At 43.5% G+C, this 23,791-nt stretch overlaps 1 protein-coding gene across 2 annotated transcripts in view; it reads right to left on the bottom strand.

The window, feature by feature from the left end:
* Nucleotides 1-1,833: 1,833 nt before the first annotated feature.
* TAF5L (TATA-box binding protein associated factor 5 like) overlaps nucleotides 1,834-23,791 on the bottom strand; it is a 30,000-nt gene continuing 8,042 nt past the window's right edge. Inside the window, exons 2-5 of one of the 2 annotated variants that reach the window (XM_045536964.1) lie at nucleotides 19,200-19,344; nucleotides 14,887-14,991; nucleotides 9,299-10,023; nucleotides 1,834-2,709 (exon numbers count right to left, since the gene is read on the bottom strand). In XM_045536964.1, the coding sequence (XP_045392920.1) occupies nucleotides 1,912-2,709; nucleotides 9,299-10,023; nucleotides 14,887-14,991; nucleotides 19,200-19,341 (1,770 nt within the window). In that variant the 5' untranslated portion in view covers nucleotides 19,342-19,344 and the 3' untranslated portion in view covers nucleotides 1,834-1,911. Of the gene's footprint in view, nucleotides 2,710-9,298; nucleotides 10,024-14,886; nucleotides 14,992-19,199; nucleotides 20,609-23,791 lie in introns of those variants that run through there. The other variant, XM_045536963.1, reaches the window with a different exon arrangement.

Genomic DNA, 23,791 nt, shown 5'->3' with positions numbered 1-23,791 from the left:
GTATACTTTTAGTACACATACAAATGCCTGCCATCGGTCGCCTTCTCACAACCATGGGAAAAGCCAGCCTGGCATGAAGCCGGCCACAGAAGAGAGCACAGCTACACACAGAACACAGGCGGGCCCTCAGCGAGGTGCACGTGAGACCCACTGACCTCCAGACTTCCCATTATGTGAACCAATAAAATGCCTTACTCTAAACACCCACGTGCAGTCAGATTTCTGTCCCCTGTAGCCAAAAGCACTCTAATAGCTATTCCCAAATTAGCATAAGCCCAGGCCTCTCCTCAGCTCCAGCTATGTCTAACCAAGTGCCTACTTGGTGTCTTCACTGGGCTCTCTCATAAGTGCCTCAAACTTAAGAAGTTCAAAACTGAACTCTTGGTCCTTTCCCCCCGAACCTCCTCTTCCTCCAGCTTTACACCATGGTGCATGGCAACCCAACCCACCGAGCTGCTCGTGACAAAAAGATGTGGGCCATCCCTGAGTCCCCGTTCCTTTCCCCCATCCAGCCCAACACAAAGTCCAGCCAACCCGGCCTCGAACATGCTCACCGGGTCTGCCCGTTCTCTCCCTTCCCACTGGGCCCTAGTCCACTCATCTCTTCCCTGTGCAAAGAGAACACAGGAGCAGATGCAAACGCCCGGAGGTGAGATGTAGACCATCCCAGGACAGACCACGCCCACCTGTTCTCAGAGTTTAAATGAGATGCCAACACTGGTTTTTTTTGAAACTAAATACATTTTAATAGAAAACAAAATACAAAATAACTCTTTTCAGAAAACAGAAATATTTAATCCTTTCCCCACAAATGAGAACTTCCTTTGTGGTCAGAGCATCGTTGGATATGCGTGCGTACTTACGGTTCCACCACGTGTTCGCTGGCTGGCGCTGCGGTGCGGGAGGTGGGCGCAGTCACCGCAGGAGAGACGGGCGACGAAAAGGCTACACCTCTGAGTGGTCGTTTGGAAATTCCACATTTGTCTAATTTTATCTTGTGACTTTTACTCCAAATTATTCTTTATCATAATCTTTCTTTTGAGGGTAGAGAATTAATAATGGAAGTGCAGCCACGAGAAGAATTGTCTTTCCCACCATCACTGCAAGAGCCCGAGAGCCCGAGTTTTCTCAATCAAACCCACCCACCCACTTCCAGGAACACGTCAACTGGGGTGATCAATCTGTCACCCAAAATTTCCCTTTCTCCCAATACACTGTGCTACCAAATTCTCTGAATTCCCTGAACCTCAAAATTCCAAGTATCGAAGCCAGTGCCAGGAGTCAAACCTGAAAGATAAAGCAGAGAAGGTCCCCTCTGCCAGTGCTAGGTTTCCTCTTCTCAATAATAATAATAATTATAATTATAATAACAATAATAAAAAAATCCTGGTTCTCTGTAATTGCGGAAAAAGGAAAGACTTTTTGCCAGGATCATCCCCTCCCCTTTCCTAGTTCCTGCCCCCACGTCCCTCCACCAGTGAGGACTTCCCTTCTGCCTGAGGGCTGGAGCCCGGGTGACACCTCTGCCACCCTGCTTCTCCTGAGAGTGCTCCGCAACCACCCTCTCCACACCCCGCCCTGGGCGGGGCGGACGGGCAGGATGGGACAGAGACGGGCAGGTGCTTGCACGTGCGCGGGCGCGGCAGGGTCTGGGTGGACACCTGTGACCGGCCTCTGGCGCATCCTCATTCCTGACCTCGTGTCCACTGTCACTGCCTCGCCTCTGCCCCAACCCAACCCCGGCCTTCCGTGCTGGGGGGCTGAGTGCAGAGGGCCTGTCTGGGAGGAGGGCCCAGGCGAGAGGGGAGAAGGGCTCTTTCACAGTCAGTCAGTGATTCAATCTCAGCTCGTGGGAGGACCGCAACTGGAGGCCTCCCACCGCTCCCCGGTCCGTTCCAACAAAGAAAAGAATTAATGTTCCTGATTTTCTTGTGTGATTCCAGTCACCAGAAGAAGGTTACAGGCCATGAACTGCACGCTGAGCACGTTGCTCACCTGCCCGGTGTACACGCCCACGAGCTCGCCGGAGGAGCCGTCGGCAGGCGCGCTGCAGTAGGTGTTCCTGATGTCCCACACGCGCACCGAGTTGTCCATGGAGGCAGAGGCGATCAAGCCACTGTCTGGACTGAAGGTCAGGCTGGTGATATTGTCTGTGTGGCCTCTCAGTTCTTTATAAAGCGTCCCCGAGGCCAAGTCCCACAGCTTCAGCCGCTGGTCCTCGCCCGCAGACGCCAAGTACTTACCGTTGGGGGAGAAGGCAAGAGACAGCACGGGGCCACGGTGGCCGGTGAAGAGCCTCACCGAGTTCCCCTGCTGGGCGCTCCACAGCCGGACGGTCTTGTCGGTTGAGCCTGTCGCTAAGTAGTTTGAGTTCGGGTGGAATTTGACACAGTCCACATCTGCCAGGTGTCCTGCATATATCCTCAGCGGGTACGTCCGATCAAAGGACCACAGCCTGGCGGTGCGGTCGTGGGACCCGCTGGCGAAGTACAGACTGTACGGGCTGATGTCCAGGTCCCACACAGGGTAGGCATGTCCTTGGTACAGCACAGTGTTGGTGAAAGTGCCCAAGTCCCAGTACCGGATGGACATGTCTTCAGAACAGGAGAGCAACCCTGAGCTGTCTGCAAGGAACCTCGTGCTGTACACTGGTCCACAGTGTCCCCGCAGTACCTTCATCTCTGCGCCTGCATTATCCTCCTCATCATCCTGGGTTGGGTGGGAAAGGAAACACACACAAGAGAAAAAAAGTTCAGTGGTCTGACAAGGAAAATGAGACCAGGAAGAAAAAAATGAGAACAGAAACTGCCTGGGAAATAGCATGTACCCCAGAAATGACAGCGGTCTTGCCCTTAAAGGTCACTCCAGGAAAATAATGCGTAGCTGCATAATTGAATATAAAGTGACGTACAACTTACAAGCTGCTTTCCTTTAATTCATCTTGCAGCCAAGACTGTATCAGATCAAAAGATATAGAAATCCAAGGCTACTATTATAGAATAATGACTGGGACCTTACTCTTTGTTTGAGGATAGCACATATTTCAAAATCTGATAAAAAGGTAGCCGGTGACTTTCATTGTTAATTCTGATGTATGCCATTTGGAAAGATTTACTTTTGAATTTATGTGAAGTTTTTAGATTCTTTTATTTATGGGCATTGTCTTCATCTGTCACTTTCACCTGCTTTATAAGCCACACTGCTGTTTGTATTCCACTTGAAAAACTCCTGCCACATTCATCATCCTGCGACAGGGGTTAACGATGGAGGCAACAACACACGAAGGCAGATGTGGTCTCACTTCAAGATTAATACAGAACTACTGGAGGAGTTTGGCCAAAATAACCCTAAATGCATAAGAATCAACAGTTAGCAAGAAGGATGCGGCTGTCCATAAACCACACCGTCCCTCTGCCCGAGATCAGCCATAAACTGCTGGTGTCCCAGAAGAAGGAAGAATAAAGTTTTAAAATAGTGACTTTCTGGAGGGTCTCAAACATTTTCCCCGAAGTTACAAAACAAGGCAGGGATTCAGAATGGCTTTAAACAAAGCCAGGCAACTCATGGAATGCTTGGAAACAGTTTCTGGTGGGTGAAGACAGGAAAGAGCCGCTCCCGGGACCCGGGGCGAGCCCCTCCGCCGCGGGCACAGCCTGCTCTCAAAGTCCGGTCCCTTCACTCACACGCAGCTCCTCACAGCTGCAGCTCTCTATTCGGGAATTCATAAATTACAAAGGGTTTTATTTATTTTTTATTTTATTTTTTACAAAGGATGTTAATTAAACACTAGAAGAAAGGAGTAAGACGAATATTTGTGAACCAATCAACTCTGCTGACTCATTGTGGGAGCCTCAGGCTCCTATATAGGAAAAGGGTGGCCTTTTGGGAGGGACCCTTTTTTCTACTTGAAAAATACTATATTCAAAATAAATGAATCCCTCCGATGTGTACATATTTGAGGAAAAGTTAAGAGAAAATAAACACCAATGTCCACGAATATTCAAAATGGCTGTTCCAGATACTCCACATCAAAGACACATAGGCATTAAGATTCTACCGAGTGCTACCAAGAATATTAGTAATTTTCCTTTCCAAAGAGGTTACAACACTTTAAAATTTCAAGAATGACTCACTGCTCTACACCAGAGAGTTTACATAAGGAATGTGGGAGCTAAAATGACACCGGATGAACTAAACAAAGATCCTTTGACAGTTAACTGTGGCGCGTTAGTGGTCTTCACTGGGAATAGGGACCGTGTGGCCTGCGCCTCCTTAGCAGGGACTCGGTGTCGTGGTTGGAGATGGAGAGAGCCGCATGTGCCAGGAGGGTAGCTGGCACTCTCTGGGGTCTCAATGACTGCCCTGGGCCGGTGGAAGAGTGCCTGGTGGACTCTGTAGACCAAGCAGTGGAGAAACCAGAATGCTCTTGCCGGCCGTCGCTATCACGCTTTGCCAGGACCACAGCTTAAAATAACCCAGCCGCGTTCTCTGTGTGGCTCAGCCCAGTCCCCCAAGGACCTCGGCACAGTTGGGCAGCTGATTCACAGCCCCCGCCCCATGGGTTCTTGCTCCTCTCTCTCCCACAGACAGGATGGCACCCCAGAACTCCCCGCAATTCTGACTGAACGGTTCATGGGTGTGCATGCCAAATAGAAATGTTTAATTTGTAAAGTATATTCATGTAACAGTGAGTCTTTTTTCTTTTAGAGACAGGGTCTTGCTCTGTTACCCAGGCTAGAGTGCCATGGTGTCATGATAGCTGACTGTAGCCTCAAACTCCCAGGCTCAAGCGATCCTCCTGCCTCAGCCTCCTGAGTAGCTGGGACTACAGGCACGTGTCACCATGCCCAGCTATTTTTTAAATTTTTTGTAGAGACAGGGTCTCGCTTTGTTGCACTGGCTACTCTCAAACTCCTGGCTTCAAGCAATCCTCCTGCTTTAGCCTCCCAAAGTGCTGGGATTATAGGTGTGAGCCATTGTGCCCAACCAATAATAAGTCTTATTATGTATATATAAAACATGCATAAAATAGAAATTTAAAGATTAAGAAAAATAAGTATGAACAGATCTCCAAATATTTAATGCATCGTTGTGCTACAGTCTGCCACCCCTGCTCTGGACCCTGCCGTCCCTACAGACCTCACATTTGTTACGGCTGCTCCTGAACTAGGAGGCTCCCAGTCCACTCAGCTCAGGGGAAGCTCTCTCTACTCCTCCCCAGATCTGGGGTCCTTTTGGGGGTTTGGAATTTACCCTTGACTGTTCTCTAACTAGCTGTTAATGGAACCGAAAGAAACTCAATTTGGCTGGGCTTGTGAGTGGGTTAAGATTGGGAAGCCAGTGAGCCACTGCCATCCACGTGAGCGATGAGAGCGTCCTGAACCCGACAGAAAAGGTGGCTGCCGGCTAGTGCGAGCCACCACGGGCTGTTCCTGTAAATACACAGCAGGTTTCTAAGACTTGGGACCAAAAAAGAGGTAAGTAACATAGCTCATGAATAATCTTTTGTATCATTTACATGCTTAAATGATAATTTGTCCATTTTGGATTCAACGAAATAGATTAATAAAATTAATTTTGACAATTTTTTTTACCTCTTTAAATGTGACTATTGGAAAAATTTAAATTACAGGTATGTCTCACATTATATTCCCTTTGGACAGCACTGATCTAAATGACAGTTTTATACACAGATTATAGAGCTGAATATTGCTGACAACGTTGGCCTCTTTACTTTTCAAATTTAAAGACCAGATTGGGGGAAGAATCACCAGACATTAAGTGAACTGAACATGGGAGTTTTATTGCTGGGCTAAGGGGACAGGATGCTGGTAGTGATGAGGGTGACTGTATACATATAGCTGAAAAGAAGTGCCAACCCTTGATTTGGTATTTGTGGTTTTGCCATGTTGCTCAAGTATTAAAAATACATCGTTATCAATCAACAAGGGCAAAAGTTGGATATAATTTCTATCTCCATTTCACATGGAACAAAGGGTACAGACTGATGGGCTCACTCGTACTCTAGTGACTGAAATAGGAGGAGGGCTGCTTCTACCCAGGTGCAGCGAGGTACTGCTACGTCAATGATCACACTTCCAAAGGTTAACCTAGATTATCTTCAAGTGGGAGAGAATGGAAGCTATAGGACAGTGCTGTGAATCCAGTTTTATTTGGCATAATTAATAGACAACATTTTATGCTTACATTGGAGGATTTTGGTTGTTTCCTTTTTTTTTTTTTTGAGACAGTCTCATTGTGTTGCCTGGGCTAGAGTGCCGTGGCGTCAGCCTAGCTCACAGCAACCTCCAACTCCAGGGCTTAAGTGATCTTCCTGCCTCAGCCTCCCGAGTAGCTGGGACTACAGGCATGCGCCACTGTGCCTGGCTAATTTTTTCTATTTTGTGATATCACTCTTTGCTCAGGCTGGTCTTAAACTCCTGACCTCAAGCAATCCTCCTGCCTCGGTTTCCCAGAGTGCTGGGATGACAGATGTGAGCCACCACGGCTGGCCCATGTACAAGTTCTTATGTGAACATACATTTTCAACTTTCTTGGATATATATCTAGAAATGGAATTGCTGGATCTGAACACTGTTTAAATACTTACTGTTAAAATGTTGGGTTCCCTACTTTAAGACACAGCTATTTCTTCAGAAAGGCTACAGCAGAGTGCAAACCGACTGTACTGTGGCTGGCACGGGCCTCAACCTCCCACCATCTCTTTAATCCGTGCGGCTTCACCACTGACTTTTACCTGCTTGGCTGCTACAGGCGTGTGTGTCTGTGGTGCTGCATTTTAACTGTGAATTCTACAAGTGAAACAGAAAGTCCACCTTCTCATTGGAGAAGCATCAAAACCCCACTGTCCTAACTCACTTTTTTTTTGTTCATTTTAAAAAACTCATGTAAATTTAAGGGGTACATGAGTAATTTTGTTACATGCATAGATTACGTAATGGTCAAGTCAGGGCTTTCCGTTATGCCTTACTTCCCCCCAAAATGCTCTTTGTCAGAATCCAAATAAAAAACTTCTCCAAGCCACTGTGACAGAATGGGTGGGGATGTAGAAATCCCACGCAGGAAGAAGACCTTCAGCAACAGAATAGCAGGATCTCTATTTTAGTTCTAAAGTTAAACAAAAAAATTCTTAAAGAAAGCAAAGGCTAGAATCTACAGTACTTTCAATATGAATAATAACGAATAAACCAGAAAGACACTTCAATAAAACGACTGTTCCGATGACACCCTTTGCTCTCTGCCTGCCTGACAGCACCGCCCCCGTTTACCCAGCTATCCAGCCTGAGACACAGGTGTCACCACGAGGCTTCCTCTCCCGCACAGCCTACGTTAATCCAGCCACCAGGCTCTTCCCCAGCCTACCCGCTGCCGCCTCCTCTTCCTCGCTCGCCACCTGGCATGGCTGCCACACGGAGCATCCAGGCTGCAGCACCACTTTGCTTCCTTTCTCACCTCCTCTCCCACCTCCAGCCACACTGAATTTCTTTCAGTTCCTGGAATCCCTCCTGTCACTCCTCACTTCTGAGTCTTTGAATATACTTCTTTTGATGCCCGGACATCCGCCCAAGACAAGTCACAGAGTCACAGAGCTAGTTTTTAGTTTTTTAGTGGTGACCAGAGTAAAGTCTTAAAATTCACTTTTAATGCCCAAACCCTGTATCATCAAAGCCAATAAAGTAATAGAAATAATTTTTTATTCTTATTTTTTAAGAAAGAGGGTCTTGCTCTGGCACTCAGGCTGCAGCCTGAAACTCCTGGGCTCAAGCGATGCTCCTGCCTTACTTAGCTTCTCTAGTAGGTGGGACTACAGGCTTGTGCCACCATAACCAGCTAATTTTTCTTATTTTTGTTTGTAGAGATGGGGGGAGTCTCACTATATTGCCCGGGCTGGTCTCAAACTCCTGGCCTCAATCGATCCTCCCACTTTGGCCTCCGAAAGTGCTTGGATTACAGGCATGAGCTACCCCACCCAGCCTTTTCGTTAATTACAGAAAATCAAAAGTAAATGAGGGCAGGATCCCTCAGTTGCATGTGAAGAACTCCCAAGCAGCCAGAACTGTCTTCAAGGAAAAGAGAAGTTTGAAAATTCAGATACAAGTGCAATGAAAAATACCTTGGAGGGTACTCTAGAAATCAGAGCTTGTACATGGGAATCTACACTCTTTATTCATCATAACAAAATCCTCCAATTATATTGTCTCAGTTGTAAGAATTAAAAATTCAAAGGCCTCACTAGGAAAACAGGAACAGGCTGCCAGCAAAGGAGGAGGGTGGCAAAACAAAAAACAGGAGCAGGAAAATAAGGGCTTAATTTAGTGCACCCAATATTCTTGATATCCTTACCATTAATTGTAATTTAGCTACAGTGATGTTCACTCTTTAATACATCAACCCTGTGTAAAGAATTTTCACAGTTAAAGTAACTGGAGGCAGAGCTACCTAAATTTCAGCGGTGATATGACAGAAGGATTTTAGTCCACAGCTTTTGTGGCACCACGCTCAGAGGAAGTTAACTCTGCGTAAAATTTAATTTCTATCTCCCTTGGCCCACATTTTTTCTAAGGTTGCAATTCTCGGTGACCTGAAACTCAGATTGCAGGGCCTGCCCCTCTTAAAGACCATTCCCAAATAAAGCAAATAAGGTCTGACAACAAGATTGTTACACTGACTGACAGGTGAACTGGCAACTCTACTTCCTGTGTTACTTTTCAAATTGAGGTCTGGGAACACCCTGGGGCACATGAAGCCAGAGGATATGCACTGGCCTCAGAAGGCCAGTACCATCCAGTGTGCTGAGGGTGCAAGGAAGTAGCACTCTCACTACTGCTGATGAAACCGGGAAATGGCACAACTTTCTGTGTGGAAATGATAATATTCATTACAGTTTAAAATGCAGACCCTTTGACCCAGTAATCCTACTTCTGAGTATATTTTTGCAAATGTACATACACACAAATGAATATTTACTGTAACTCTCAACTAAAGTCAGTATTAGCTAACGGTCTTTAATTAGGCTTACTGATGTTGTGACATTTCAGATAGCAATAAATACTAACCGTTCCCTAATGAAGTTAATATCGTTAAAAATAGTTTTTATCTCTTAGGTTAGGCATGTCTAGGCATTCAATGGCTACAGGTTACATGGCATTAGTCTGGCTTTAGCTATATGATGAAGGAAATAAAGAAGTCCATTCTCTGTAAGGTCTGCCATGTTTAGTAGGAATAGTCTAAGCAAATTAGGAAGGCAGGTGCAGGGAAGGAAAAATGGTATTCATACCTCCTCTTCCAGAACATCACAAGCCAAGTGGATGCGGGACACGTCTACTTGATGGGGCTCTGATTTTAACTTCTTGGATCGTAAACTCCAAAGTTTTATACAAGAGTTGTCAAACCCAGCAGCAAGCAGCTTGCTATCAGGGGAGATCTCTGCAGTGTTCAACAGTTGCTCTGTGTTATAGAAGGCATAGAAGCAGATGGTAGTGAGGGAGGGAGGCCCGTCCTTGACACGCTTAATGCTCTCCTGCAAGACCTCCAGAGCAGCCTCGTTCTGCAGAATCGGGCTGGGCATGTCAGGGGGCTCCAAGCCGTTGCTCTCACTGCGAGAGGAGCTGCCACTGGCGTAGAGCTGGTAGTCTGTTCTCTTGGCAGGCTGCACATCAAGATGAATGTGTAAGGTCAGGACTTTGCAGAGGGCAGTATTGTTGTCACTTTGGAGGTAGCGGATAAGGTAGTTGTAGCTGTCTTCTTGGAGGCGGACCACGTACTTGTTATCTAGGAATGCTCGGAGCTTGAAGTTAGACAGGACGTCCTGGATGGTCTGGGTGGTCTGCAGCTGCTCGATGACGTCCTTCTGGCTGGCGTTCTGCAAAAACATTCCATGGAAGCGGCTGTAAAAACTTTCCACTGTGCTCTTCGGACTATTCTGGACCAGGTTGAGGTGGAGGTAGACAAAGAGAGGATAGAGGAGAGGCATCACTTCGTGGCTATGCTGGGAATCAGAATCTGTAATGAAAAAGTAAAGGCTTTATAATCAACAGAATTTCATAGAATACTGTGGTCCCTCCCGGGGAACCCACCATCACATAACACTTTCTTGCCAGGACCCCATTTTTTGAGACTATGGATTGAAATATATGCCTAACACAGAATTGTGGAATTTCAACGTCCTTTTGATTGAAGAAGAGCATGAACTCTGAAGTCCAGCAAACCTGGGCTTGAAGTCAGCCACAAATCAGAAACTAATGCCCAGAAGGGTTAAGTGACTTGTCTAAGTTCTCACAATAATTCAATAGCTTGTACCCAAGTCTTCAAGGTTTAGTATTTTTTCTCAGTGCATTAGTGTTTCTCATACTGGGGCCTTCAGACCTCTGAGGGCCCTTAGATGTATTCTCGGGAGACTTTGAGTTCTCCACAGAAACTTTTTAACTGGATAATAATTTAAAAAACAATGAACGCAAGTATATTCAGAATTATCTGCATGGATGGCCACTTGGCAAGTTAAGTGCTGACAAGCAACTTTAGTGCTCTAGTTCGTGTTTTGCATTGCTGTTGGTGTCCATCACCCGAAGTCAAATCAAAGCACTGATTTCAGTGGAATCATTACCTTCTCTGGCCACACAAGACGGCACGTGCTGACGTTGAAATGGCAGCAGTATTCACCCATAATTGTCCCCTCAGTGTACTCATTTAGATTTTGTTGGTTAAATGGAAAATTTCTCTTTTGCATTAACAAGTTAGAAACAGGCATTTTTATGTTAAGACTAAACTACAGGCTGGTACAACCTTAGATCCTCTTATATCTTTTCCTAGTATTTTCCTTTGAGATTTTATCATTTCCTAAGACTTTAACTTGTGCCTCCATGTAGCTGATGCCGAATCCTTTATCATAAGTCTGTATCTTTCTGTTAAATTCTGGCCCCAAATTTCTTACTGCAAGATATACAGTAGGATGTCAATGTCATGACAACTTAAAAATTTATAACTTCCTCTGCTGATTTCTGTTCAATAAGGTATTATTCCCTGCACCAGTCTCAAAACCTGAGTCATCCTCACCCCTTCTTCCTCGTTTACTCCTGAACCTTGGAGATTCTACCTTGGTAATTTAACTATGAAATCAAGATCCTGCCTTCCATTTCCACCACACTGTCAAGTTCTGGTCCTTCCCCACCTCATTTCCTAATGGACTTTTACTAATTGGTCAGCCTCCTAGCTACCCCTCTTCCAAACCATTTTATAAACTTCTTTTAGACTAATACTCATTTATTTTCAGTGTGAAAGCCCCATACTCAGCAAAGCTGGTTCCTTAGTTGTTCCTGCAGAAAGGGTTGCCATCTCTGCCCTTTCGTTCATGTCCCTCCATTTACCCAAATCCTCCTCCTCCTCCTCCTCCTCTTCCACAGTCTACTGAAATCCAATCCACCCTCCAAGTGCTGACTTAAACACTACCTCCTAACCTGAGCAACATAGTGAGACTCCTGTCTCTACAAAAATGAAACCAGCCAGGCATAGTGGCACTTGCCCGTAGTCCCAGCTACTTGGGAGGCTGAGGTGGGAGGATTGTTGAACACAGAGGAGTTTGAAGTTGCAGTGAGCTAGAGGGATGCCACTGTACTCCAGCCTAGGTGACAGAGCAAGACTCGGCCACAAGGACCACCCTCTGCCGCCCCCCAAAAAATCCTACCTCCTGCTTAGTGAAGCCTTCTCTGACTACCCTAGACTAAATGCCTTTCTCCTTTCATTCCAAATACAATACCAATATGTACATAATTCAGCAATTGACCTTATGTTGGTCTGTGAAAGTGCTTCTGCTATATTCAAACTTTATTTAAAAACTTTTACTTATAGCTTTTTTACATTAGTACTACTTCCAAATTAGATTAATGACTATATTTTACACTTTATCATGGTGCTCAGGAAATTCTTGTTCATTTGATTTAGTTGACTGCTCTTCAAAGACCTGAGGGTAGAGAAAATGTTCCAGGAAAGGCAGTCCACAGTGAACAATATATATTAACCACCCCAAATAATCTATGACCAAAGGATTAAAGAATCAAATTACAAACAAAGTAATAGACAACTTTCTCAGTTTTGAAACAAGACAAGAAATCACAAAAGAAATGGTTGATAGATTATAATCTATTGAAATGTAAAGTTCTGGGCAAATAATCCTTGTGCTAATAATTTTTAATGTAAAGATGCATGTAAGGTAATAAATATATAATCAAAATAATATACCTAGCCTTATGCAAACTTAGTGTTATCCCAGTTTTACTTGACCCCCATCATGGTTGGTATTTTAAAGGAAAGAATCTATATTTACTACAGTCTGTAGTTGGGGAAAATGGCCAAAATGTTACAGGAAATAAAGAATACAAAATAAAACTCTCAAGAGGGTTATCTTAATCAGTTTCACAGCTGTTGAGTGATAGAATTCATAAGTAGAGAATAGGCTGTTAAATAGTCACAAAAATGAAAAAAATCATGAAGATTAAAGGTTTAATAAAACGAGTCTATTATGTTTAAACTGAAAAGAAAGAAGCACCATGAAGTTCCTCATATCATATGAATGTTAAATATCTCAGAGCAGTGATCCATCTCCACTAAGGATAAAAAAAGAAAAAGTGAATTTATAATAAGAGTTTCGTTCAGAGGTAAGTAAGAACTTGGGAGAAAATGAGTTATTTTTAAACATCGGCATTGGTTATTGTTTTTTTTTTTTTTTTTGAGACAGTGTCTCACTCTGTTGCCCAGGCTAGAGTGCCATGGTGTCAGCCTAGCTCACAGCAACCTCAAACTCCTAGGATCAAGCGATCCTTCTGCCTCGGCCTCCCAAGTAGCTGGGACTACAGGCATGCACCACCATGCCTAGCTAATTTTTTCTATATATATTTTTAGTGGTCTACATAATTTCTTTCTATTTTTTTAGTAGAGACGGGGGTCTCGCTCTTGCTCAGGCTGGTCTCCAACTCCTGAGCTCAAACAATCCACCTGCCTCGGCCTCCCAGAATGCTAGGATTACAGGCATGAGCCACCGTGCCTGGCCTGGCATTGGTTTTTGAGGCTTTAAGCCATTTTTAAAAAATTTTAACTGTTTTTATTTAAAAATTTTTCCATTTTTTTTTTTGTGTATACTCATGGAAAAATTTTAACTCTGTCTTTATAAAAAAGTTATTTTACTCAGTTTTAAAAATGATTATATTTATCTCTCCATGATATATTTATCTCACCATACTACTGGTGGGGAAGCTGGTTTAGAAAGAAATGCCTGGCCTCTTTCAGCCTGTTTCTTTCATTCATTCAGCCTGCATTTATTTGTGTTAGGTGGTAACTCGATGCTAGGCCAGATACTGTCATAAGATGTATTGATATGGTCCCTGCCCTCATGGAACATACTTTCTAATGAGAAAAACAGACACAAAGTAAAGCACCAAATGTATAATAGTGATGTACTCTGTGTTCTCATGCCGGTGAGATAGCTCTTGTGATGGACATGACCTATTTCCATTATGAATGCCACTCAGATGACCCTAATGACATTATACAGATTTCTGTTTGTATTTTTTTTTTTAAGAGACAGGGTTTTCGCTCTGCTCTCCAAGTTGAAATGCAGTGGCATGATTACAGCTCACTGCAGCCTCGAAATCCTGAGCTTAAGGGATCCCCCTGCCTCAGCCTCCTGAGTAGCTGGGACTACAGGTGCACACCACACTAAGCCTGGCTAATTCTCTTTTTTCTTTTTATGTAGAGACTGGGTCTCGATATGTTGCTTAGGCTGGTCTCGAACTCCTGGCCTCAAGTGATCCTCCTGCCTTGGCCTCCCAAAATGCTAGGATTACAGGTGTGAGCCACCACTCCCGGCCTTGCTTATATTTTTTTAATCACTGAAGCAAAGCTATGCAAAATAGACTTACTGGAATAACTTTATTATTACAGAACTGTGATGATTTTTGCAGCAAAGCATTAACACATCTAGTTCATTGCTAAAGTGATTTATCCTGGTGCAAATTTTCATGTTCACATCCCCTTCCCATTTATCTTTTGGAGCTCTTGATGTTTTTCTGAAATATTTGCCAGGGCTCTTAATGTAGAATGACTACTCAGCTCTTGTATTTGATGGAACTGTTTTTTTTCCTAATATGTGGTACAGCATTTTTTTTGATTCCTATCTCAAGTGGTCATTTTGCCACCCATGAACTGGTCTAAACTACAACTTTTAATTTTTGGGCCTGCTGACTCATGAGGACTACTGTCTTGCATGTTTGGAAATAAGATCATTTTAAGATGTACTGTATTACTAGTAGAGATATAATGTGCATTTCAAACATGCTGCATTTAAGGATGCTTCTCCACATGGCTGACTTAGCTTTCACTACTTACTCAACGCAAGTCACAAGTCCCTGTACTGAAGGCCATGAATAAAACTAAATAAAAAACCCAGAGCCTCTGCCCTTGTTAACTTTAACCTCATGATTTAACTCTCTCAGGAATTCCAATAGATCATAAGTTTGAATGTAAGAACTGTGTTAAGTAACTTTTTTTCCTCCTTTTTTGAGACAGTTTCACTCTGTGCCCTGGCTAGAGTGCAGTGGCATCATCACAGCTCACTGCAACCTCAAATTCCTGGGCTTGAGCCATTCTCCTGCCTCACCCTTCCCAGTAGCTGGGACTACAGGAGCGTGCCACCACACCTGGCTAATTTTTCTATTTTTTGTAGAGATGGGGTCTCACTCTTGCTCAGGCTGGTCTTGTCAAAGTACCTCTGAATCTCTAGTACCCAAGGCCATGCCTGTAATAGAATAGGTCCTAAGGGAAATTTCCATTACTCTATTTCTTAACATGAAAAGGCTCCTAGTGCTTAATACGTACCAGTGAGAAAATTCCGCAGTCGTCCAAACTGTACTTCGTATTGCTGGGGTTCTGCCTGGCAAGGGGCTGCAGACACTATGTTGGCACAACCAGATTCTGATTGAACTAAAGAGGAAAAGATATATGAGATGGGGTTGGGAGAGACAATTATTAACCCAATATGGGCAGGAAGGATGAAGGAGGGTATTGAGCTACATCGATAACAACTGACATTTCAGCAGACTTTCAAAGTATGTTGGGTGTTCCAGTTAAATGAGACAGACTGATGACACCTGTTTGTCTCCCCTCCTGCCTGACACCCACTAAAACCAGAACAGAGGAATGAAAAGGTATAAAGCACAGGATAAGTTGAATGAGAGAGGCTAGTTATATAAGTTCATAAGAGATTTACCTGGAAACTCCTGACCCTACATTCTGACATTGCACAACAATGTGCCTTGGTGTGGATCCATTATCAGCCACTGTGCAGGGCACTCAGTGGGCCCTTTCAGTCTGGAAAGTCGTGTCTTCCAGTTCTGAAGACTCATGTCTTGAGTCATTTTGATAATTCCCTTCTATTTTCTGACTCTTACAATTTCAAGGCTGAATCTCCTGAACTGATCCTCTAATTTTTTTCTCCCATATACCATTTCTTTGTCTTTTTGCTCTACTTTCTGGGAGGCTTTCTCACCTTTCAATCTGATTTTCTCCCCTGAGATTACTTATAATACCTAATGATTTTTCATTTTTACTATCATATATTTAGTTGACAGCTTTTTTTTTGTTCTCTGAATGTTCCTTTTCCCCCCAAATAGCATTATCTTCTTGTTTCAAGGCTATGATGGCATTTTTGAATTTTTCCTCTGTTTCTTTCCATTTGTCTTTCTTACAGGATATGTTTCTTCCCCTGGCTGTCTGAGAGTGAGGCACTCCACCCCTGGTGGAAATTCTGTGGGGGCGGGGCTTATCACCCAGATGGCCTCGATGGGCATTTTACAATGTCAGTGTCTTTTGGTCTTTTCTCTCGGGCAGGTCAGTCTCACCAGGGAGGGATCTTTTACTCGCCTTGCTGGAGGATGGGTGCCTGGCTGCAGCATTCTGGGCAGCTAAATGCAGGGAAGAAGGCTGGAGTCTCAATATTCAGTATGTAAAGATGCACTTAATCATCATTCTGCGAGTTTAGCTTTCTAAAAAGAAAACCCAAATCCCCTTACCCTGTTTACATGGATGGAGGAATGGTAACTAATGCAGCAGGACTGAGGAAGCCACACCATAAAATATAGATGGGGGATACAGGTAAGAAGAAAGTCACAGGGTACCCTATGAGAACACAGAGCCAGACAGAAGCAGCAGGATCCGCTGCAAGGCTGACATGGAAGGGCAGGACTCCCCCCTTTCCGTCATGTCGCCCCCACCTTTAGTTAATCAGTCACTAAGTCCTACAGATTCCTAACATTCATCCTCACCTCTCCATTCCCATTGCCATTGCCATCACTCAGGCTGTCCTCACTTCTCACTGGATTGCACCTTCTAACTAGGGTACCTGATTCTAACCTGGGCCCTCCCCAGTCAATGCTGCCACCAGAGGGATCTCTCTAAAGTTCACATTTGGTAACTTGGATACTTTCCTCCCTCCTTGGCAAATGCCTAACAGGTCCTTTGAAACTCAGCTCACTCTGTCTACCATTTACTGACCCCTGATTATACGCCAGGAATCACAAGACCTTTTGGGGAACCTTCCTTGACCTACCAGCCTAATTTATATGATCATCTTCTCTGCTCCTATTAAACTTGAGGTACTCCCCCACTCCCTTCACAGAACTTACTACATCATACTCTTCTATAATCACTCCCTTACTTCCCAACTAGAACATTTATTAATAGCTCTTCAGGAGCTAGGATCAAATCTTAGCTATCTCTAGAACTTTTCTGCACTTGGCCTACAGCAGATGTTCAATAAATGTCTGCTGAATGAAGACATAATTATTCAGATAACTCAACAGAAAGACCCAGGACAAAATGTTATGATATTCATATTTCACATTTCTCACTTTTCCTGGTGGTTTTCCAGGAAAAACACTGACATTCCTAATAAGCTATTACATCTAAACAGAGACAACTAAGAATAGTAGAGTTCTGGAATACTGTTTAACAGTGCTCACTTCTACTTTCTATCAGTAACAGTGAAGAATGGCTGCCCCTGGGCTCCAAAGAATGCAAGGCATCAGGAGATTCTTCCTGTCCTTTAAAGGCTGTGATGGCGAGTGCAGAAGGAATTACTCTAGAGTGGGACAGAGCCCTTGTTCATCGACTACCCTACTAGGCACTTACTCTTCTACACTAAGGCCACCATCTAGCCATGATTTCATCAAGGGTGTCCCTATGGAGTGTGAAGGAAAGGAAGAGTGGATGGGTCTGACCCTAAAGCATATGAAGACAGATTCCTGACGGGGCTTTTGCTAGTGTCTCCGAGGGAGTCAGAAACCACTCCTCTGGGAGCATTCTCAGGTTTACTATTCTATCACTTTCTTCCTACGGCAATGCAACTTTTTTTAAAGTAAAGTTAGTTTATTTTACTCACAGTTCTTCTAATATAAGCTGTATGTAAATACTGATACTGAGAACTATTTGGAAGAATTACTGAGACAAGTCAGAACATCATGCCTTCCAATCCATCCTCCATGAACTTCTTATAAAGTGTCATAAATTTGGCCACAAATGCTTCCAAGTGATAAATGGCTTTGCTACCCAGCTGTAGACGATGTTCATAATAAGCTGCCATCTGGGCCACTTCTCCTTTCAGTTGTCCATCACAATTATGTAACAGTTCAAAGAGAAGTCCCTTCATTATAATCTCAGGAGGAATACAATGAGTTAGAAGCTCATAGAGCCTTCCACGAACTTCAAGGAGCCTCTGTGGAGTCTGCTGACTGACAGTAGCATTTGCAGTCTCCCTCAGATACACCTCCCAATCTGTCTCAGGGATTTCTTGATCTGCAGTAAAAGGATATTGTTGCACTCTGCAGGCTTCACACATTAGTAGAGCTTTTCGGAGATTTCTACAGGACTTCTCCGCAAGTCTACGAGCCAGTTGTGAAGGAAGAGTCAGACCTTCCTTCTTGCACACAGTAGATAACACACGCACGACAAACCCTGGGTCTCTGACTTTGACGGTAGTGGGACAAGAGGTAGCTGAGGTAACTGCTGTTACCAGTATAGAGGATGAAACTATTAAGGGATAGAGCAGGTGGTGACAGATACTTGAAAAGAGCAGAGGAAGTCCAGGAACCGAGAGAAGGATCCAGACTGAGCACATAGGGGGAACCAGGGCTACAGAAACCATTGCTAACTCCAGCTCCACACACAGCCTTAAGTAGTTCATCATCACCCTAAAGTAACACAGCAAATTTTTTTTCAAAATCTTCAGTACATAACTCAATATAAAACCGTATCACATAAAAACCTGAACTCACAAAATAGCTGAGTAACAATTATAGGAGGCTTTCCAAATCCCCATGGGTGTATTGAAAACATTCAGTAAAAAAAGTTCCCAAAAGCAAAACCTGAATTTGCTGTGCAAAGTACTGCACTGAATCCATGTGAACGCAGTGATGTGCAGGCACCGTGAGTAATCTGGACGTGACTTGGAGCACATGGGCGGCCGTGTGCAGGTTACATGCAAATACCATGCTATTTTACATCAGGGACGTGAGCATCTATGGATTCTGGTATCTAAGAGGGGTCCTGGAACCAATTCTCCACAGATACCAAGGGACAAGTGTACTTGTTTTCCAGATGGATTCAACTCAAGTTTTTCTAAGAGAGAATTTGACTTCAAAAAAATAAAAAACAAAAAGAAATTTTAAAAACCTTTGGAATGTATCTATGATACCAGTATTTCCAGCTCCTGATTCTGAAGTACTCATTCGCCCAGCACACCTGATCTTCATGTGTGAGGCCCTTGCTAGATGAGAGGGGACCTGTAAAAGGAGGGGACAGAGACCCTGTCCCTAAGGGTCTTGTAGAATAACAGTTTACAGAAGGAAAAAGTTGCATATACCATCAGGTACAGGTGCAATAATTTAGAAGTTCGGAGGAAGGAAATAGGACTTTAGCCAGGGGAACCACGAGAGGTTTCCAGACGTGGGATGTGAGCGTGGCTTTGAAGGACAGTTAGGGTCTCTGAGGCCAACACCATTTACTTGGTGCAGCTCACTGAGGTTTTGGACAGTCTCTCTCCGGCGCTACCATGAGAAGAGGAGTGATCCCACACAGACACAGACTCGAGTTCTCCTGCTCCAGGCTTGCTCCACCGCAGGAGCCCCCACCATTACCTGTGAGATTGGCCGCCATCTCCTCAGCAGTCTGTGATAGCCGCAGTCCTTGCTTCAGGGGACCGTCTGAGTCCATGTATTGCCGGCGTTTGAGGTAGCAGGACGCTGCCATCTGAATCTGCTCGGTGCGCACTCGTTTCATGACCTTTAGGGGAGGGAACCCCAAGATGCCAAAGCGTCAGGGGCCTGGGAGAGGAACCAATCCAACCACATCACAGACAGGTACAACACGTAGCGGAGGAAGCCCAGCAACACGGCTAGCTGAGTGGCCTGGGCAAGGTGCAAGTCCAAGTGCCCTGGCACCAGCCTGGTGCTCCCCCTGCTGTTGTGCCTGTCCTTCCAAGCAGTGCAGCCAACATCGCTTATGGAAAATAGGAACAGCATGGACAATAAACCCCGCACATCACTTCCAAACTCTGCTTAATACCATGATTTCAATCAGCCCCATGGAAGTTTTCATTAGATGCTAACCAGGAGCAAACAGGGCCAGTGTAGATTTCAGGGCCTTTTATTTCTCCTGCCCACTTTGTGAGAAAGGTGTTAATTAGCAGTGAACCAGCCGAAAAAGCTGGCAGGAGGCAGTACAAAATCAAAGACCTGAGAAATCCAGAAACTGGATAAATAGATGTTGACAGAGTATGAAGTTAATAATGGAGAAAGGGACTGTAATATTTTTTTTCTTAATAGTAAGGAAAAGGCTGCCAGCACTAAGTCAAGGATTTGAACAATGTATTTTCATTTTAATCATATTATTTACCTCTTTCGCTCTTTATCTAAACTACAAGTACAGAAAAGCAACAAAACAGCCAAAGGCTATATATACATGTTAGAGTATGTCTCATAAATTCCTATGAGAAAGGAGAGTAGTAGGAAGTGAGCTGAATGGGGGTAAATTATTTTTAAATAATTCAACCTAATTTGAGCGTTCATAGAAATAAAAACAAGAAGAAAAAAGGGACTATTTCCCTTGACTGATGAATTTATTATCCAGAATGCCAGGAAGCCCTAGTGCTGCCACGGCCTCCAGCGCTGTTTTGCCAGAGTAAGGAGCTCTGCAGTCCAGACACCTGGCGACAGCTGGACGTGTTTTCTGGGTTCTCTTCTGTCACGTAGAGACACTTTCCCTCTGGGACGAAAACACGGTGTCCGTCCTGGGAAGCACACAACATACCCGGACACACACGGTCATTCCCACCAAAGTCACATTCTTAAAATCAAGGGTTCCCAGTTTCTTCTGTGAGGGAGATCTGGTTTTGATCATTTATTTGGATCTGTTTACATTTTCAGTTTCAGTCACATGCATTAGTGTTTTCCTTTGAGAGTTCTTCCATTCTTTTTTTAAGACTTAAAATCCTACTTTTTCCAGAAGTCTGTTATCTTTTTCCTTAAACATTTAAAAAAGTTTATTTGTATCTACTTTTCATCTATCTGCAATATCTTTTCATGTGTAATGTGTGGTGAATAACCAAGCTATAGCTAACACACTGCCCCCAAATCACTTGTAAATAATTTGCTCCTTCCAAACTGATTTTTGGTAGCCCTTTTGAAATGTACTGTGAAGACCTGCTTTTTAAATTTCCTAAATATCACATAACAGGGCCAACAGTGAAGGCTGGAGACACACACACAAACAAGTATGTATATTATATTAATATATATGTTTATAAGGCCAACACATATATGTTAAACTATGTGCACAGAAAGACTATCTATGCATTTCGTTTCTGGATTGCCAAAAAGAGTACAAATATTTGTTTAAAAGGAGGGGCACTGGGTCTGATATGGTTACGATTCAGTGATTTAATGAAACACAATAATAAATTTCTTAATACTGAACTATCTTTTCACTATGGAATTTGCCTTAGTGGGTTATGTTATGTTGTTCTCTCGTTGTATTGAGGACTTAGATTACTTTTTGTAAATGTAAAAATGTATTTATTCTTAGCTTTTGAAACCTTACTAGGAATGTGATTTCTGAGAGGCTTTTACAAATACTGAAAATAGCTTCCAGGTCCTCTTTCTTCTTTTAAGGGCCTTTGGAGATGCAGAAAACTACTGGATTTGACGACTGCAAGTTATCATGGAGGAAGAAGAAAATTCAGTGATGTCTCAAAAATTATAATTCATATTAAATTATAAGCCTTGATTATTCTTACTTTTTCACAAAATGTTCAATATAGTCTTTAAGAGATGTAAAAAACATTTTTGCATTTAGATAAACATCTTAAAATATAAGGTAAGACTACAAAGCAGTGTGACAGGTTTTTCTCTGTCATTTGTACACTGGATTAGAAGGCAATCCCCAGAATTCCAGAACTGTTGTGGAGGTATTATCATCTTCATTTACAATCAGGATCAACTGCATTCAACAAGGAGTCAAGGGATCTGGGTCCCAGTTGCCATCTTGCACGGTATGACCTTGAGTAAGTCTCTCAATTTCTGGATGTCAGAAGCCCCATCACAGAACGAAAGGTGTTAAATCAGGTCATCTTGAATACCCTTTCCAGCTCTGTTACTGTGTTAATGCCATGAAATCAGAGTAACATGTTCCAGGCTGTTTGGGGTCAGGGACCTTAGAACTTGTATAATACTGTACAGTACTTTAAAAATGTCTACTTTTTGAATCTTATTTAAATATATACATATTTTCCCATGTTCTATGCATTCAAATATATTTTCCTATTTAACAGACTCTTCGTCTTTAGCAATAAAAAAGCTTCCTACTGATGCATTTTTCATTTCTTGCTTTTATTTCTTTTTGGTTTCCCTTTTTAACTTCTCCAAGATCTCCTCTGGTGTTGTGGAGACCAAAAGTTTCACCACCTTTTCACGACATTTACCACCCTTTTCCAAAACCATGTCACTCTTCCTGAGTTCTAAGACCTTGGAAAGAAACCAACAGAGCTCAGCACTAGCTTCTCCCTCCAATGGAGGTGCTGCAACAGCTACATTTATGGCCTCTGCTTCAAATCTGTTACAGCATTTGGTTTGGAGCCAGGTTTGGCATGGATGGCTACGGTGACACAGGCTTTAGGTCAACTGCCACAGGAGCTAAGGGAAGAGGTGGTCTCTCTGGTTCCTTGCTCTGGCTTTTACCCTTGTCTGTCGTCCCAGCCTTCGTAGGCATCTCAGAGCCAGAAGGAAGCAGAGCGGAGACCCGAGTGCCTGGTGCTACCTGAGTTGCCCCAGCCGGCGGCCGAGCCACAGCATCCTGGCCTGGGGAGGTGCAGGGCCAGATTACTTTTTAATTAAGTAATTTTTTAATCACTAATATAAGGATTCTGATACTCTTGATGGCGAGATCCCCGCTGTCAATAATGTCTGTCCATCAGTGAAGACAGATAACTGTTTCTTTGTGGCCACTAATCAGCATTACTGTATCAGTGACTCTCTATGGTTCTCTAACCTGGCTATATCCCTTGTGAGTGTACGCATATAAATAATCTCAGCCCAGAGATTCTGATTCAGTGTTATATTTAGAGAAACAAATTAAATGCATACAGAGGCTGTGACGGAACTGCCCTTTCCCAGCGTGGCTCAAAGTGAAGACTAGTCAATCCAATCAGCTCCCACCTCCCATCCCCACATGGCTTGCTGAAGCTGCTTTTGATCTGACTCCAAGAGCTCCTAGTATCCACACTCCCCCACACCAGCCCAATTCCATACTTTAGCTGAGACTAAAACCTTTCCAGATTTCCTACTGCCCATCTCTAGCTGACATGGGAATGCAGGCATGTATCAATGTGTGTCCAGTCAAATGGAACTGGATCTCTTCAAATGCCTGACAGGAAGAAAAACCCTGCATGTGAAAGACACATGAATGACTGAAGGGAGAGCACACCCTATCATGGATGACACAAGTGTCCCCAAGGTGAGACAGCTTATATGCATGTCTGAGGAGGAAGAAAAAAGATGTGAAAGTTAGGAAAGAGTAAACACAATGGAGTAGGAACAAACAATAGTAAAAACTGGACATATTTGGGATTGCTAGAAGTTAGTTTGTAAATACTGATTCTAGCAAATGTGTCCAAATCAGCTGCCTCAAACAGCAGTTTCTCTGAGTCCAAACCACCATTTGTGACAAGGGACCTTCCCTGAGGGTGGGTGGTCAGCCAACCAGAAGGCCATGGATCTTAGGAACAGGAATTCGGGCAGTAACTTTCTTTTATAACCATGTTGAACTCAAATACCAGACACATGATCCAATCAGCTTAGCTGGACTTTATTCCAATATACACATATTTCAAGTGAAATAATTAATGAAAAGAGTTCCTCAAAGAAATCAGCCCCCTCACCCTCAAAAAATTTCCATAGTACTAATATCCATAAGTGGATACACACACACACACACACACACACACACACACACACACATATCTTTAAAATAGACCTAAGTCTCTTGAGAGACTCAGACACGAGACTAACACTGGAATTTCAAGTTACTTGCCTAGCTTTTCCTATAATTATAAAATCTTTTAAATTTAAATTGGGTTTGAATATAATTACATACTCTTCAACATTTCAGAATTTCCCATAATTGCCAACTTATATAAAATACCTAACTTTTAAAGGTAAAAATAGTTATCAAATAC

The sequence above is a fragment of the Lemur catta genome, chromosome 25 (assembly GCF_020740605.2).
Source record: "Lemur catta isolate mLemCat1 chromosome 25, mLemCat1.pri, whole genome shotgun sequence".
Classification (NCBI taxonomy): Eukaryota; Metazoa; Chordata; class Mammalia; order Primates; family Lemuridae; genus Lemur; species Lemur catta.
The sequence above is the reverse complement of the archived record's forward strand: the minus strand, read 5'-3'. Positions and strand labels throughout refer to the sequence as shown.